This window comes from Eubalaena glacialis, chromosome 2 (genome assembly GCF_028564815.1).
Source record: "Eubalaena glacialis isolate mEubGla1 chromosome 2, mEubGla1.1.hap2.+ XY, whole genome shotgun sequence".
NCBI classification, from domain to species: Eukaryota; Metazoa; Chordata; class Mammalia; order Artiodactyla; family Balaenidae; genus Eubalaena; species Eubalaena glacialis.
In genome coordinates, this window is record NC_083717.1 from 182,274,156 (window position 1) to 182,291,083 (window position 16,928).

General features: G+C 39.3%; 1 protein-coding gene across 2 annotated transcripts in view; it reads right to left on the minus strand.

Annotated features, from left to right (window-relative positions):
• Positions 1 to 16,928, minus strand: part of TTC7B (tetratricopeptide repeat domain 7B) — a 237,217-nt gene that overhangs the window by 166,258 nt on the left and 54,031 nt on the right. For both annotated transcript variants that reach the window (XM_061181165.1, XM_061181166.1), the window contains one exon: positions 13,935 to 14,065. In XM_061181165.1, coding sequence (XP_061037148.1) covers positions 13,935 to 14,065 — 131 coding nt within the window. The remainder of the gene's footprint in view (positions 1 to 13,934; positions 14,066 to 16,928) is intronic.

Here is a 16,928-nt window from a genome sequence, read left to right on the forward strand (position 1 = left end):
TCTCTGTTCCTCTAAACCTGAGTATGACATTCTCGGATTTCCCACTTTCTCTCCCTCAGAACATGGCTGACGATACTCCAGTCTTCCAATGCTGACAGTTGCTGTGGACAACTCGGAAGCCAGCCTTACTGTTCTCCCTGTAGACAATCTGCAAAGAGCAGTCCTTTTCTCCCTGAAGTCTAGAAAATCTACCAGGCGTTGTCTTGCCATTCATCATTCTATGTCAGCTATTCTTGGAACACAGCGTGAACTCTCAATCTAAAAATTCAGATCTGTAGTATCAAGTAAGGCACTGGACTCGGGCTGCCATTCTGGGTTCAAAGCCCAGCTCCACTACTATGGGCAAGTCACAGTCTCTAAAGTTTTCTCATTGGTAAAATGGAGATGGTAATAGAATTTTTCACTTAGTGCAGTCCTCTGAACTAAATGGAATAATAAGTGGATAGAACACTTAGCAAGTGCTGAATAAAGCCTTACTTTGTTGAAGAATTTCTCTTTGATTATATAATTGTATTTTCTTATCTATTCTGGTTTTTTCCATTTTCTTTTTCAGGAATACTAATTGCGTGCACTGTCTTAATTACTGTAGCTTTGTACAATAGAAAGTTAAGAGATTGGGAAGTGTGAGTCCCTCAACTCTGTTCTTTTTCAAGATTGTTTTGGCTCTTCTGGTCCCTTGCATTTCCATATTAATTTGTGAATCAGCTTATCAATTTCTGCAAAAAAGGCAGCTAGGATTTTAATGGGGATTGGGTTGAATTTGTAGATCAATTTGGGGAGTATTGTCATCTTAACAAATTAAGTCTTTTGTTCCATGAATGTAGGATGCCTTTCCATTTATGTAGGTGTTCTTTCATTTCTTTCAACAGTGATTTGTAGTTTTCAGAGTATAAGGTTTGAACTTCTTTTTATTATCCCAATGCATTTTAATCTTTTTGATGCTATTAGAAGTGGAATTACAATTTTAATTTCGTTTTCAGATTGCTCATTGCTAGTGTATACAAATAAAAGTGATTTTTGTATATTGACCTTGTATTCTACAACCTTGCTGAAATCGTTTATTATTTATAGTTTTTTGTGTGTGAATTCCTTAGGATTTTCTATATACAAGATCATGTCATCTGCAAATATAGTTTTACTTCTTTTTTTAAAAAAAATTTATTTATTTATTTTTTGGCTGTTTTGGGTCTCTGTTGCTGCACGCTGGCTTTCTCTAGTTGCGGCGAGCAGGGGCTACTCTTCATTGCAGTGAGTGTGCTTGTCATTGTGGTGGCTTCTCTTGCTGTGGAGCACGGGCTCTAGGCGTGCAGGCTCAGAGGGCTTCAGTAGTTGTGGCACGCGGGCTCAGTAGTTGTGGCTTGCAGGCTCTAGAGCGCAGGCTCAGTAGTTGTGGCGCACGAGCTTAGTTGCTCCACAGCATGTGGGATCTTCCCGGACCAGGGATCAAACCCATGTCCCCTGCACTGGCAGGTGGATTCTTAACCACTGTGCCACCAAGGAAGTCCCTCCCTTTTCAATCTGGATGCCTTTTATTTCTTTTTCCTACCTAATCTCATCTTGGAAGGAAAGCATCCACTCTTTCACCATTGTATATGTTGTTAGACGTGGGTTTTCATGGATGCCTTCTATCAGGTTGAGGATATTAACTTCTTTTTTTTTTAATTTTTCTTTACTTCTATTCCTAGTTTGTTGTGTGTTTTTTTATCATGGGGAGTGTTGGACTTTGCCAAATGAGTCCTCTGCATCTACTGAGATTATCATTATCATGTGGTTTTTGTCCTTTACTCTATTTATATGTTGTATTCATTCATTGATTTCCATACATTAAATCAACCTTGCATTTCTGAAAAGAATCTCGCTTGATGGTATATAATTCTTTCTCTATGCTGTTAGATTCAGTTTGCTGGTATTTTGTTGAGGATATCTGCATCTGTATTCATAAGAGATACTGGTCTCTGGGACTTCCCTGGTGGCGCAGTGGTTAAGAATCCTCCTGCCAATGCAAGGGACACGGGTTCGAGGCCTGGTCTGGGAAGATCCCACGTGCCGCAGAGCAACTAAGCCCGTGCACCACAACTACTGATCCTGTGCTCTAGAGCCCAAGTGCCGCAACTACTGGAGCCTGCGTGCCTAGAGCCCGTGCTCCACAGCAAGAGAAGCTACCACAATGAGAAGCCCACGCACCGCAACAAAGAGTAGCCCCCGCTCACCGCAACCAGAGAAAGCCCATGCGCAGCAATGAAGACCCAACAAGCCAAAAATAAATAAATAAATAAGTAAATTAATTAATACAAAAAAAAGAGATACTGGTCTCATAAAATTAGTTAGGGAGTGTTTTACTGCTCTTCTACTTTCTGAAAGCTTCTATAGTACTGGCATCATTTCTCCCTTAAATTGAATCTCTCTTCATTGAATTCACCAAGGAAGCCAACTTGACCTGTAGTTTTCTTTATGGGAAGATTTATAATGATAAAGTCAATTACTTTAATTCATATAGGTATACTTGAGTTATCTATTCTTTCTTGAGTGAGCTTTGGTACTTTGTGTCTTTCAGGGAATTTGTCTATTTTCTGTAAATGATCAAGTTTATTTGCATAAAGTTGGTCATAATTTTCCCTTACACCCTTTCAATGTCTATAGATCTATAGAAGTGCCTCCGTTTTTTCTGGGTATTGATAATTTGTGTCTTCTCTCTTTAATTCTTGTTCATCTTATTAATAGTTTACACAAATTTTATTGATCTTTTCTAAGACTCCATTTTTGGTTTCACTAGTTTTCTCTACTATTTATCTGTTTTCTATTTCACTGATTTCTGTTCTAATCTTTCTTATTCCCTTCCTTCTGCTTATTTTGGCTTTAATTTGTTCATCTTTTTCTAGTTCCTTGAGTTGGAAATGTAGATCATTGATTTGAAATTTTTCTTCCTTTCTACTATACACATTTAATGTTATAATCTCTTCTATACATTTTGTTTTCTATATCTTGAAGCTCTATTATTAGGTATACATACTTTTAGGATTATAATGTCTTGATGAATTGACTCCTTTTATTATATCTCCCTTTATCTCCTGTAATATCCCTTGTTTCTAATTCTACTTTATGATATAATACAGCCACTCTAGCTTTGTTTTGATTATTGTTTGCATAGTGTGTAATTTTACCTTTTATCTACCTATGTTTTAATATTTAAATCATTTTCTTGTTGATAGAAAATCTCTACCTTTAAATTGGGGTGCTTAGACAATTTACATTTAATATAATTATTGACATGGTTGGAACCATCTTGCTAGTTTTTTTTTATTGTCCCATATGTTCTTTGTTCCTTTTTCTCACTTTCTTCTTTTTTTTTTTTTGGATTGATGATTCCATTTCATTTCCACTATCAACTGGTTAATTATGTCTCTTTTTTTCTTATTTTTTAGTGGCTGCCCTAGGGTTTACAATATAGCTCTTTATAATATCTCTAAGTAATATTACACCAATTCATATATAGTATAAATACCTTATAACAATATACTTCTATTTCCTCCACTATCTTTTTTGCTATTGTTGCCACACATTTTACTTCTATATTATAAATCCCATAATACACTGTTCATATTTTTGGTTTAGGCAGTCAATTATCTTTTAAAGAAATTAAACATAAGAAAGTCTTCTTTATTTACCCTCATTGTAACCATTTATGATGCTCTTGATTTCACTGTGTGGGTCTGTATTTTCTTCTGCTTGAAGAACTTCTTTAACATTTCTTGTCACACAGGTGTGCTGGCAATGCATTCTGTCAACTTTTATTTGTTCTAAAAAAGTCTTTATTTGTCTTTCCAGTGTCTTCTAATTTGCATATCATTTTCTGATGATAAGTCTTCTATAACTCTTATCTTTATTCTTCTGTATTTAAAGTTTCTTTTTCTCTGGTTGCCTTCAAGACTTTTGTCTTTGATTTACAACACTTTGACTATGATGTGTCTAAGTGTGTGTTTGTATTTATCCTGCTTGGGGTTCTCTGAGATTCTTGGATCTGAGATTCTTTGCTGTGTTTCAGTAATTCTGAAAACTCCTTAACCATTTTCTCTTCAAATAGTTCTTCTGTCCCAGTTTCTCTCTCTTATCCTCTTGGGGCACCAAATACATATATGATATTTTCCCACAGCTCTTGGATGCTCTGTTCTGTTTTTTTCCCCACTCTTTTTTATTTTCTTTTTGTGTTTCTCTTTGAATAATCTCTATTAACCTATCTTCAAATGAAAGTTTTTTTCTTAGCTCTTTCCAGTCTTCTAATAAGCTATCGAAGAAGTTCCTCATTTCTTATATCATGTTTTGTTATTTCTAGCATTTTAATTATACTTTTTTTATAGTTTCCTTCTCCTTGTTGAAATTCCCATCTGTTGCTGCATGTTGCATATCTTTTCCATGATATCCTTTAACATATAACTCATGGGTATTTTAAAGTTCCTATCTGATAGTCCCAATACCTGGGTCACTTCTGGGTTTGGTTTTGTTTATTGCTCTTCACAGTGATTTGTTTATTCCTGTTTGTGTGTGTATATATACGTATCTTATAATTTTTTATTTATTGTTGACAACTGTGTATACAGAAATAAACTGAGTTAAATAATATTTACACTTGAAAATGTGTACCCCTTTTCTCTTATCAGGCCCTAAGTGTTGGGGATTGAGTCAACCTAGTCAGGAGTTGAGCTGGAGCTGGGTTTTATTGTTTCTATAGTTACCTCCAATGCACCACAGGCTTCTAACTCCTCCAGCACTGGGTTGCTAACTGTGGGACTTGGGATGCCAGAGGGTTTTCCTCAGTGTTTCTATTCCACCCTCAGTTTTTAGCAGTCTCTGTATGCTTGCACTACAGAGGGGTTCTCTCTCCACATTCACGCCCCTTTCCCAGTACTAGTCTGCTGTTACATAGTACTTGGTGCTGTGTTTGTTATGTGGCTGGTGGTGGAAGGGAGAAATTCTTGGTTCTCCTGGTCCAGCCTCAGTCTTAGGAAGGGTCTGTACACCAGAACCTCAGGGATGGGGCTCATCTTCAAGGGCCCCTTTCTGGGCATCTCCCTCCTAGCTCCTGGAATGCCTTCCTGGGACAAAAGCCATATAACTTCTACCCCAGAGAAACTTTGAGCATGATTACACTCCTAGGAGTCCAGATTCAGCCCAAAACTGAAGCCTCTATTTATCACTCCATCTTATAAATACAGCTGGTCCTGTATCCACGGGTTCCACATCTGCAGATACGGAGGGCCGACTGTACTACGCCATATTATATAAGAGACTTGAGCATCTGCAGATTTTGGTATTCACAGGGGGTCCTGGAACTAATCCCCCACAGATACCGAGGGGTGACTGTAACATCATCCAGCCAGCTGCCCAAATCAGACACTGGGGAGTGAGCCTTGAGACCCTGACACTCTCTCACATCTAATCTATTACTATTTCCCACCTAATTATTTCTCAAATGTCTGTCTATATCCATTTCCACAACCATAACTTTCATCAAAGCTACCACCACTTCCTGTTAGATTTCTACAGCAGCCTCCTAAATAGAGTCTCCATGTCCTCTCTTGCCCCTTAACTTCCTTTCCACCCTCCACAAGCAGCCTGAATAATTTTTTAAAACACAGTCTGGATCATGTTACTCTTATGCTCTTTCTCACCTCTCATGTATCACCTTGATTGTCATTTCTCAGAAGGGCCTTCCCTGAGCCCTAACATAAAGCAGGCCTGCCTCTATTATTCCCTCCCACAGCATCCTATTCTATTCCTTCATTGCATTTATTAATGTATTTTTTACTTGATTATTGGCTGTCTCCCTCCATGGTGCTGCACCTTCTGCAAAGTCAGGGGCCATGTCTATTCCATTTACTAATATATCCAGTGTCTACTGCAGTGTCTGGTACAGGGTAAGCATTCAATATACATAGTAAATGTAGTAAATGAATAAAACACATAGTAAATGAATGAATGAATAAATTTGCAGGGCCAATAAGAAATGCAGGGAAAAAAGCAATAAGAAAATAACCTATTCTGCATTAGGCACTATGAAGGTACATAGACTCTCATTTATTCTCCCACAAAAACCCACTGAGATGCACACTATTACCCTCTCTTTACTGAAGGGGAAACTGAGACTTTGCCCACTGAGCAAGTTGCCCAAATCACATGGCTAACGAGTGTTAAGGCTGGTGTTGAAACTCAGGTCTACCTGACTCTGCAGTCTGACTCCTCTCCCTTTGTCCTATTAGTCTGCATTTGCTTGCAGAACAAAGTCCAAAAGACAAGGTCAGGGCTGCCAGGATGAGGCAGGATGGGAAAAATGCAAGGTGGGAGAGAGAGGGAATAGCTTAGCTCAGAGTTTGCCCTGAAGTCTAAGTATCTTGGATTTAATCCCTTCCTCACAAAGAGCCTCTAACACATGGGCATGGGCAGGAGCATTGTTTGGCAGTGTTGAAGCCACCACTTTTTCTGTGGATAAACACTTCCCTGTGAGAGGACTGCCAACAAGTACCTTAACAAGTACAGCCTGCTTTGGCAAAAGCACACACCCAACACCTGAGGAAGCATGACAGAAAGTGGGCAGGGGCCAAAGATTTTAGGTCAAAAGGCCCAGGTTCAAGGTCTGGTTCTGACATTCCTCACCACTTGTGGACTTAGGACAACTCCTTTGATCTCTCAGATCTTCACTGTTTTCATCTGATTAATGGGGATAATAATATATACCTACATAATTGTTATGAACTGCAAATGAGAAACTTAATGAGCATGTAAACATTATAATCCTTACTGGAGATATATTAAAGTATCACCTTCAAGTAGGAACAAAATAAGGATACTTCCCACCACCTTTATAAATAACATTGCTTTAGAAAAGTCTGGAGATAGGGCATGAAAGAGAGATAAAGTGGAAAGTATTAGAAAGGAAGAAAGAATAATGACAAAAATCATTCCTCTGCCATATGTTCATATTCTTAGAAAAATGAAAAGAATCAACTCTATTTTTATGGAGGAGTTCAGTATTGTGGCTGATAATCCTGTATTGCTATCCTTGTCAGCCTTCAAGGTTCAGCTCAGGTGTCATCTCTTCCAGGAGCCATCCCTGAACTTCTGCACGGGTCCAAGACCCTTCTCTGGGCTTGCAGAATTCTCTGAGTGTTCCCCACCAAAGCAGCCCACGTGCTGTTTATGGACCTGTGTCCTCAGAAAACAGTAAGTTTCCTGAGGACATGCTCTGTGGCTTATTTCTTCTAGTGCCCCTGGTGTCAAGCACAGTGTGCAGAACAAAGAAGGCACTCATTAAATATTTTTGTAATTGAATTTAAAAAACCAAAGCATTGCTATATGTGAAAATACAATGAAAAAAATGATCCTATATGCGAAGCAATACAAATAGAAGAGATCTGGGAATACAATCCATCTACTGAAGTCTGTAAAACAAAAATCTTGCAAAATGGAAAGAGGTATCATGGTCACAGATGAGTAAAGACTAAATATAATTCTCCAAACCAATGTATAGCGTTAATAAAAATTCGACCAAATCCCAATTATTCTAAAATGCATCTAGAAATACCAACAGAAAAGGACAAAGAGTATTCTGAAAAATAAGTAGTTACTAATCCCTTCAGATGTTAAAACATATCATAAAGAAGCACTTATTAAACAGTGTCACACTGGTGCAATATAAGATTAGCAGAACAAAATAGGAAAGTTCAGAAATTACTGTGTCTAAAATTTTATTAAATGACTTAAAATACATAACAGAAAATATGAAAAAAGAAAGATAAGATCATCTTAAAGTGGTACTGAAGTTTGAGGAAAACATTAGAGTCATATCTAATAGCATACACCAAAATAAACCTCTCCAACAAGATTTGAAAATTAAAAGCTGTTTTTTAAAAAATGGAAAATGGTTGAAAACTTTTTAAATCCTAGAGAAGATTTATCCCAATATTTCAGCTTTAAAACAATGAAATAAATGTAATAAAAAGATAATCAGATTCAACTAATATATATAGTAGATTTAAAATTTATGAACAATTTAGAAATGGAAAAGTACTGAGTGGGAAATCATTCAGAGCAAACATAATAATGGGTTAACATATTTATGGTATAAAAGCTTTATTCAAATTATAATACTACATCCTAAAACCAGAGAGAAAGTATAAACAGACAAAAAAGAAATATAACAAGGTTAAACATAAAGTTATCATATGACCCAGCAATTCCACTCCCAGGAATATACTCAAGAAAAATGAAAACATTTGTCCACATGAAATCTTATATACAAAAAGTTATAGCAGCATTATTATAATAGCCCAAGTAGAAACAACCCAAATAATAAATGATAAAATGATGAATGGATAAACATAATGTAGTATCTCCATACAATGGCATATTATTTGGCAATAAAAAGAAATGAAGTACCAATACATGCTGCAACATGAGAACATTATGCTAAGCCAAAGAAGCCAGTCATAAAAGACCACATGTTGTATGGTTTGATTTATAGGAAATGTCTAGAATATACACATCTATAGAGACTGGAGAAATTGGAGGTAAATGGGGAGTGACTGCTAATGCGTACAGGGTTTCTTTTGGGGGTGATGAAAATGTTTTGGAATTTAATATTGGTGATGGTTGCACAACTCTGTGACTATATTAAAAACCACTGAATTGAATACTTTAAATGGGTAAATTCTATGGTATGTGAATTATATCTCAATAATGCTGTGATTTTTAAAAAATAAAAGAAATATAGCTAGTAAGCAAATAGATGGAAAAAATTTCAACCTGACTGATAGTCAAAGAAATGCAGACCAAAATGGCAAAGTACGGTTTTCACCTAGCAAATCAGCAAAGTAACTTAGATAGAAACAAATGCAACCCCGTCAAGACTGCAAAGCAACCACTACTCTCCTGTACAGCCAAAGGTAGAAGATGTTAGTATGACTTGTAGAAAGCAATTGGATACAATATATAGTAACAAGAATGTTAAAAATGTCCCGACTTCTGGGAATTTGCCCTTAGGAAACAAAGCAAAACAAGGGAAAAGCTACCTGAAGGAAGCTGGCACCAGAGCACTATAAAAACAGGCTATACCCAACTATAAGTGAATTATATCATAGAGGCCACCCACTTGATAAAATATTACATAACCATGACAACACTTTGAAGTTTTGATGTAATGTTGAGTGAAAAAAGACAGATACAGATCCCTTTAACGCTATAAAATTATGAGGGCAAAGACTGACCAAGAACATACAAAATTAAAATAAGCTACTGTTCTTTTCTTGTTTCCAGGCTTTTCTAACTCAGCTTTAAGTGTGCTGTAGCCTCCTTTCCCAGCCAGTCAGATGGCGGCCTCAAAGTCAGAGCAACATTCTGGCCGGTCAGTTTCTTTACATTTCTTTAAGGAAGTAGTTTATTCAGATGTACTACATTAAGCCATGACCTATAACCTGCTACTTCAGCTTAAGTGAAAAGGCAGGGATTGGGAAGGAGAAGAGAAGGGAGAATCCATCTTTTCTTCATGGTCTCATGTTTTAGACCCAAAAGCACAGCCACATGGACCTCCAGAGTCACACCCTGCCTTCCGTGTCAGTAGCACTGAGTACTTTTCCTAGGACATCTTGTTTGAGTTCAAGACACACAGTAACCTTAATCTAATCCAGTTGTGAATCCAACGTCTCAGCTGTGTCACTGCGAGTTCTTCCTGTGGGGAGGACAGAATCCACTCAAGGACTGACCACAATGACCAGTGAACAGCTCTTGATGAAGTCTAGGCTGGGCCCTGCAACATTTGGGCACCAGCTCTTTCTTAAAACTTTAACACATAAAAAAATCTATGGGTGTCCCATAATTTAGCATTAACTACTTTTCTAAAATAGGGTGTAAAGGAATGAACTGTCAGCAGGAGGTAAAGTTCCACCCTGGCACGGCTTCTGCTCAAGAAAGCCATACCCAGCTGGTTGGCTGATGCATGCAAAGGACAGAGACAGGATGATTTCATTTGCCAAAAGCAGGGCTCATATTATGATATTCGAGGGTGAAGTCATCTTTATTCCTATCATTGCACCTTTAGAAGCTCCTTGTGGGGCAGATAACTTTATTTACTGTTGGTGTAATGCCACCATCCAAAGATAAACTAATCAAGGTCAACCTATGTCATGTCCATCTATTCTAATTTGGTTTACTTGATTAAATTATTCTATATGCATAATTTTGGAGGTATCTTTCATTCCCCTTCAGAGAACAAACTATCAGAGAAAATTATTAGCAGATGTCTCTGTGACCCTAATGTAACAAGGACAACACTAAACAAATATTCAATGCACACGGCTTTCAGGTATTCAAATTTCCTTTGGCCCTGCCTCCCCATTTGGAACAAGGAGAGAGAACAGTACATGGAAAGCTCCTATCATACTGGGTGGAGAACACTGGTGGCTCACTGGTTTTCTTCCCCAGACAAGTCAGGCAGTATTAACCCCACCATGAAAATGGAAAGCTGAAGCACACAGATATAAACAATTGGACCAAGGTCAAACAGCCGGGGTGAACAGAGATTCAGAACCCAGATATGATACGGGGGCTCTAGGCAAGATGTTGTTCCATTAGCTTCCAGGCAAGAAATGGAAAACCAAATTCTCCTGGAAAAATTACTCCATAAATATCTCTTTAAAATTATTTAACACTTTAAATAAAACAGCATGTTTAAAATACTCCATATTTTCATCTAAATATCTGAAATCTTCGAAGGTTAGGAAAGATTCTACTGCCAGGTGACACAGGAACAGATAATGACAATAAAACGAACATTTAATGTGTGCTAAACATGTACTGGGAAGAACATGAGTTAACCCAATTTATGCTCACAACAGCCTTACAGCAATTATTATCGTTATTTTACAGCTGAGGTTCGGAGGCAGCACAGAGAGGTTGAGTAACTTGCCTGCTGTTCCACAGCTAAGAGGTGGCAAGGTCAGGATGGCAACGCCGGCGTCACTTAACCCCTGGGCCCTGCTGCCTCTCCCAACTTAACTTAGCCGCCTGGAGGGGAAGCCAAGGTCAGCCCCCTTTCTGAAGAGCCCCTGCCCTTCAGGAAACAAACAACACTAACGTTGCTAAACATACCCACTCTTAGAGAAACTAGAAGAGGAATGAGGCTGCATCAGAAACAAATCGATGGTTGCAGATTATGAAAAAACATTTTCCACAATACTCCAAACTGTGCTCAAAAGTTCTCCTCAAATTTTATTCTTGCTAGTGAATGACATTAAGAAGCAACACATAAATAAAATGCCAAAAGGTCCCGGCAAACAGAAGTTTCTTTGCTTTAGAATGGCTGAGAAATGAGGGGAAAACCACTGAAAGACTGCCTTTGCCCAGCAGAACAAACACAGGAACAGAGTGTGTGGGGTTTTCTACTTAAAGGGCTACCTACCCAGAAAAGCAAAGCACTATTTACCTAAGCTTGCCCCAGTCTTTTGCTTCCTTCAGATTTTATTTTCCTTACATTTGTTTTCAATTTAGCATAATTCTTAAAAGTCATTTAAGTTAAAGGAAGAAAAAAAAGGCCAAACAGGTATCTTCCTCTGCATGGCACCATTGTCTTGCCTCATAAAAACCCCTGAACTTCCACCAAGCCCAGTGGTCACTTAAGGAAGGTCATTTTCCCCCTAGACTTCTAATTAGTCACAGATAATTTATTGAGCATCTACTACAGTCAAAACAGATGTTTCATTCATTCAATCTCTCTCATTGCTAATATCCCAGCTTCCTGGATCTGGGGAGACCCAAAGTGGTTTCCCATGAAGGAAAACTCAGACTGGAAAATCAGAGCCAGAAATGTGAAAGTCATCTAATATATACCCTGAAATTGAACCATACACCGAGTGAGGCTGCTTCCCCACACTACTAAGAGCTATGGCTTGCTTGGTCAAATACTTATTGAGCACTTTCTATATATAAGGGTGTAAGAAACTACGGGGTTCCACATTTATTGGCAGCGGCCTGGGATAATGAAGTAAGTGATGCTGAACTAGGTGTCAGAAGAGCTGAGTTCTAATCTTAGCTTTGGCCCTAACTTCCTGTGTGTCCTTGGGGTCTCCCTTTCTGGGCCTCCATTTTCTTCTCAAAATCTAACATCCTATGATCACTGTTTCCTCAAAACCGCGAAAAATATTTATTTTAAATCCTATGATTATGAGAGTCTCCTTTCTGGTCTGGCTAAAGAACCCAGTGGTGAATAGGTGGTTATAAAGGAACACAACAGGAAGTACATCCAGATCTGCCGATTCCCACATCATTAAAGACACACATAACAGATGAACCTCCTTTCTCCCAGCCAGGAGAAGGCGGCCTCAGCGTGACAACAGAGAGTAAAGTGCAAAATAAGGTCCCCTAAGTGGCAAGGACTGTGGGGTCCACAAGAACAGCTTAGCTGGCGTAAGCAGACTTCTCAGCTGCCCAGCACTGGCCATCAGGGAGGTAGACAACGAAAATCATGTAGATTTTAAAATCAAGCTGCATGATCATTTCTCTAAAGATCGTACCATAAATTCTGAATAACAAATAATTCCTTTCTCATAGCAGACTTCTTATAGAACAACATTTTGGCAAGACAGCCAAATATATTCCTGAATTCCTGGATATCGCGAACCATGATGTATAATCCATTCTGGAATGGGCCAGGCCAGACACCACTCCCATCATCCTCTCCACCTCTTCTCTGTGGCTCTCACCCTACTCTCCCTGATCTTGAAAGGTAATTCTGATCCTTGCCACCCACATCAACACACTACAAAAAGATTTCTATGAAAGAAACTACTTCCAGTCTGTACACTTATAAAATAACAAAAACTATCAAGACTTTGGTAGTCCCCCTCTATTCTAATCCTTAAGGAAACAGAGAACCCATAAGTTGATGGGAAACAAGATTCTGACCATTTTCAAAAAGTCTCACAGAACTTCTAATCATTTCAAACAATCTCACAGGATGCACCTCTGGGTCTGAAAGGGGAAATATCAGGATCGAGCCTTGGTTAGAACACCAGGAAGCTCTGTGAGGGGCAGACTTGACTAGGAGCTATTGTTTTTAGTAAAAATAGGTGTCAATTACCAATAATCCAATACGTTTCTGAATCTGGGCTAAATGCCTTTATTTAAACGACCTTTTACAATCCCCACAAGAACTCCATGAAGTAGGAACCATTATTATGCTCCTTTTACAGATGGGAAAATTGAGGCTGAGAAGTGAAGGAAGTAACTTAGTAAAGAGCAGAGCCAAAGACAGCGATCCTTCTAAACAGACAAGTTGCCCACACCTCCCCAGCCTCATCCAGGCTTCAACTTCCTCTGCCTGAGGGTGTGAGCTCAGGGTCCCTTGCTCACTCGTTCTCTGCTCAGATGGCCCTCTGATCAGCTTCTGGTTTCATTCCCCACAGCAGAGGCAAACCACTGACTGCTGGGAGAAAACCATCCCAGATGGTCTCAAGGATACACAGCCTCTCCAAGCACATTGGTTGAGAGTCCCCAGCAGCCCTTTGGCATGACCATTGAGGTAAAGCCTCCCAGACTCCAGATGTACCCTATGTTGGTACATAATCCACACAAGTGCAAAGGAAGCTCAACCTGTTTTGCCTATGAGAACAGGAATGATTAGCCAGCTTCAGGGCACTGAGGGTATAAATAGATGCATAGTGTCCTTTCTGCTCAGAGGATGTTAAAATGCTTCCCAAACATTGACCCATCTATTTTCACAAGGTGCCACATTTACCACCATATTCTCCATAGCATTAAAGAACAGAAGCAAAGCTTTGCACCCAGAGACAGACAAGTTGAAGGCTTCCAGAGGCTGACCACAGTTCTGTGAGATCTGATTTGAAATTTTAAAAAATTATCAACTGAACGAACACATGGTCCTCACTTACCCTTTCTATCTCTTGGAGGTACAGGAGTGCAATATCCCCTGCCTTCTCATAACAGGTGATGACATCCTGTTCCCGATCCACATGGAGATTACTGGTAGAAGAAGAAATAGGCAACTTCTCTAAACAAAGTCCTAAAAAAAAATCAACATACAAAAACTGGGTAAGTTGTTTTTCATGGGGCTTAATTTTTTAATACTGCTCTAGAGGGCCAGATGATATTAGAGAAGCAGATACTCTGCCCTCTCTCTTTAAGGACAAAATGGAACATCAAAATGGAGTACCATAAGTTACAGACGAAGGAGGCCCCTAAATATAAGAAAGCACCATTTGACTTTGATATCCAGGTTGAGAATTTGATCAGGTACTTCACCATGATTCCATTCAGATCTAACATAGCTTCTCATTCAAATATGTCGCAAGGTCCTTCAAGAATTTTTTAAAGTAAGTACAGGTAGGCTCATAGCACAATACTAGGTACAGAATATCTTCTATCCCAAGATGTACACTTAACCGATTGAACATAAAACATTTCTAAATGCTCTCAGGAGCCTCAGTTACCAGGAAAATCTTCCAACTCTCAGCCCTAGAGTTCTGTAGTAATGACAACACCCCAAGCCACCTCTCAGTTCCAGGCCAAGAAAACACCCAGAACGTTGCTGTGTGGGCACTTCTTGGGAGATGGAGGGGTTACTCTTTGCCAAGAGAGAGTTCAGGGCTGGGAAGGGATATGAAAGCATGAACGACTGAGAAATAACAATGCTGAGAGGAGCAGCTGCTGCGTAAACCCAGCACCAACCTCAGTCCCTGCTCTGGGCAACCAGCCTGGGGCACGTCGGGCTCCAGGTCCCCACCTGCAATTGAAGGCAGAGAGGGAGTCCCGCAGGGAGGGTTTCTGCTGTGTCAAGTGCCCTGGGGTACCGGGAAACACACACTGCACACGTTCACTCCACGCATGAGGGCGTGAGAAGCTTCAATGCGGACACAGTCAGGCTCTGCAACTGGAAGGGGCCAGAGAGGTCCCTGGGAAACCCACTCATTTTATAGACGAAGAAGCTGAGAACCATCATGGTAAAGTTAAGCGACTCGCCCAAAACCTGACAGGCAGTTAACAGCACAGCAGGAATGAGAACCCAGGTCTGGGGCCTCCCAAGCAACACCTGTCAAGTGAGCTGCTGGCTTTCAGAGCAGACACCACCGCAGAGGGGACCAGACACACCAAACGCCAGCAAGTGACCCAGGGCCTCCCGTGCATCGCTCTGAGAACGGCCTCCTCCAAGGTGCTCTTATCAAACTGTGACAGTCCCTCCAGGCTGTAGAAGGTGACAGGAGGTGGTCGTACTGCATGGGAAGGAGAAACCACTTCCATCCACAGGGAGCCCACAGCTGAGGACAGTGTGCCGGGGAGCTCAGAGGTGACCACGTTGTCACAGAAGGTGCGGATCGGCCAAAGATTTTGTTATTGTTTAACAGCTTTATTGAGGTTGTGCTTTTTTAATGTTTCATCATGATTTCTTTTGTTTTTATTGACTCTATTTTTTATTAACTAAGGTCCATCGTTTACATTAGGGTTCACTCTTTGTGTTGTGAAGTTCTGTGAGTTTTAACAAATGCATAGTGTCATGTATCCACCATCACAGCATCGTACAGAATTGATTCACTGCCCTAAAATTGTGCTCTAGCCCTCTAGCCCTCCTCCTGAACCTGTGGCAACCACTAATCTTTTTACTGTCTCTACAGTTTTGCTTTGTCCAGAATATCATATAATTGCAAGCATCCAGTACGTAGCCTTTTCAGATTGGCTTCGTTCACTTAGAAATATGCTTTTAAGGTCTCTTCGTGTCTTTCAAGTTTTGGCAATTATGAGTAAAGCTACTATAAACATTCACGTGCAGGTTTTTGTGTGGACATAGACGTCAACTCAATTGGGTAAATACCAAGAAGAGGAACTGGTGGATTGTATGGTAAGAATGCGTTCGTAAGAAATAGCTAAATAAATATATTTTATTTACAAATAGTTTTGTAAGAATAAATATTATTGGGTTGGCCAAAAATTTGTTTGGGTTTTTCTATAAGATCTTATTTTTAGCTTTATAAGGAACTACTGAACTGTCCTCCAAAGTGGCTGTACTATTTTGCATTCCCGCCAGCAATGAATGAGAGGTCCTACTGCCCAGCATCCTTGCTAACACTTGGTGTTATCAGTTTTTTGAATTTTAGTCATTCTAATATGTATAGTGGTGTCTCGTTGTTTTAATTTGCAATTCCCTAATGGCATATGATATTGATCTTTTCTTACGCTTATTTGCCATCTCTATACGTTCTTTGGTGAAATGTCTGGTCAGATCTTTTGCCCTTTTTTCGATTCAGTTGTTTGTTTTCTTACTGTTGACTTTTGAGTTCTTCGTATATTTTGGATACATGTCCTTTATCAGATATCTATTTTGTAAATATTTTCTCACAGTCTGTGACTTTTCATTCTCTTAACAGTGTCTTTCACAGAACAAAAGTTGTTAGTTTTAATAAAGTCCAATCTATCAATTTTTTCTTTCAAGGATTGTGCTTTTGGTGTGGTCTCTAAAACACCACTGCTAAATCCAAGGTCACCTAGATTCCAAGGTCACCTAGATTTTCTCCTATGTTATCTTCCAGAAGTTTTATAGTTTGGCATTTTACATTTAGGTCTACAATCCATTTCGAGTTGATATTTGTGAAAGGTATAAGGTTTGTCTCTCTCTTTCTCTCTCTCTCTCTCTCTCTCTCTCTCTCTATATATATATATATGTGTGTGTGGCATGTGGATGTTCGTTTGTTCCAGCACTATTTGTTGAAGAGACTACCTTTCCCCATTGAATTACCTTTGCTCCTTTGTCAAAAATCAGTTGATTATAGTTGAGTGGGTCTATTTCTGGGCTCTCTATTCTGTTCCTCTGATTTTTTTGGTCTATTCTTTCACCAATATTATGTGTCTGGATTATCAGTATACAGTGTATCATT